Raw genomic sequence first — 1,086 nt, 5'->3', positions numbered from 1 at the left:
TATATATATATATGAATAGAACATTATCTATGTCTACGTTGATCTTACAATGATCTAATAAGACGGAAAGAGATCCCCAACAAAGAAAACGCGAGTCCCACCAAATGAAAATAGTCAAGTTAACTCGATCAAAACCAACTGAGTCAAAGAACAAACAGGAAAGCATCTCAATGATTTGAGTATAAAACATTCCACCGAGGCAAGAGACAGTCCAGGCTGTCAACTCTAGGAAAGCCGGCACAATGCAATAGCTCATCCCGCAATAGATCCCACATAATAGAGGAGCCAGTTCCATAAAGTACCTTCGACCATTAAACTAAGATCCAAAAAGTTCTTAACAACTCCGATCAGTCGACTAAACCGTACCGAACAAGCTCAACGAGTCTACCCGACGTAGTCAAGCCAAGTCAACTAAAATTTAACCAGTGATGCGATACAAAAAATATCCAATTACATAACCTCTCGTAATACGAGTAAAAATATAATATTAATACTGTACTAAATCATCTATAAATAGAAATATCATTTAATAAAGAGGATTACATAATTTTATGCTTCATTCAGCAAAAAACATATAACTTTATTCAATTGCAATCCCATTCAAAATCTTAAATTGCAGAAATACCTCTGATGCAACAAAATGGTTAATTAAATTTATAATTATTCATGCTCTGCCATGCAGGTTGAACGGTCTTACATAAAATCGTCAAAATTTTCTTTTTTGGAATTCTCCCTCCGTAGATTCTTCTCTATCCCTTCTCTACAGCACCCGCTGATGTGGAAAGAAGCTGACTTGCCGTTTAAGCTCATCAAACCTTCTCAAATCAAAATTTGAATCCCGCAACAATCTCCCCTGTTTCGCGGCAAATCGAATTTCGAAAAATCCTTCAAAAGACGGCTCTTTGGATGTCTTCAGGAAGAAGCTATAGCCCGCCATGAAATAGCTCGAAGTTACGTAGAAGCAAACCGGCTCCATTACATCCCAGGAGAGCTCCCAGAATGTAAGCCGGAAGAATCCCAGCGTCTGAAGCAATAGAAATCCTAGCCCGCACCAGAGCTCCCGCCGCACGCCCGCGGCGGCCCTGC

General features: G+C 39.6%; 1 protein-coding gene across 1 annotated transcript in view; it reads right to left on the bottom strand.

The window, feature by feature from the left end:
* Positions 1 to 760: 760 nt before the first annotated feature.
* The window catches only part of LOC110020058 (calcium uniporter protein 2, mitochondrial-like), a 1,068-nt gene continuing 742 nt past the window's right edge, over positions 761 to 1,086 (bottom strand). Inside the window, exon 2 of the mRNA XM_020718031.1 lies at positions 761 to 1,082. Coding sequence (XP_020573690.1) covers positions 761 to 1,082 — 322 coding nt within the window. The remainder of the gene's footprint in view (positions 1,083 to 1,086) is intronic.

The sequence above is a fragment of the Phalaenopsis equestris genome, unplaced genomic scaffold, assembly GCF_001263595.1.
Source record: "Phalaenopsis equestris unplaced genomic scaffold, ASM126359v1 Scaffold000090, whole genome shotgun sequence".
NCBI lineage: Eukaryota > Viridiplantae > Streptophyta > Magnoliopsida > Asparagales > Orchidaceae > Phalaenopsis > Phalaenopsis equestris.
The sequence above is the reverse complement of the archived record's forward strand: the minus strand, read 5'-3'. Positions and strand labels throughout refer to the sequence as shown.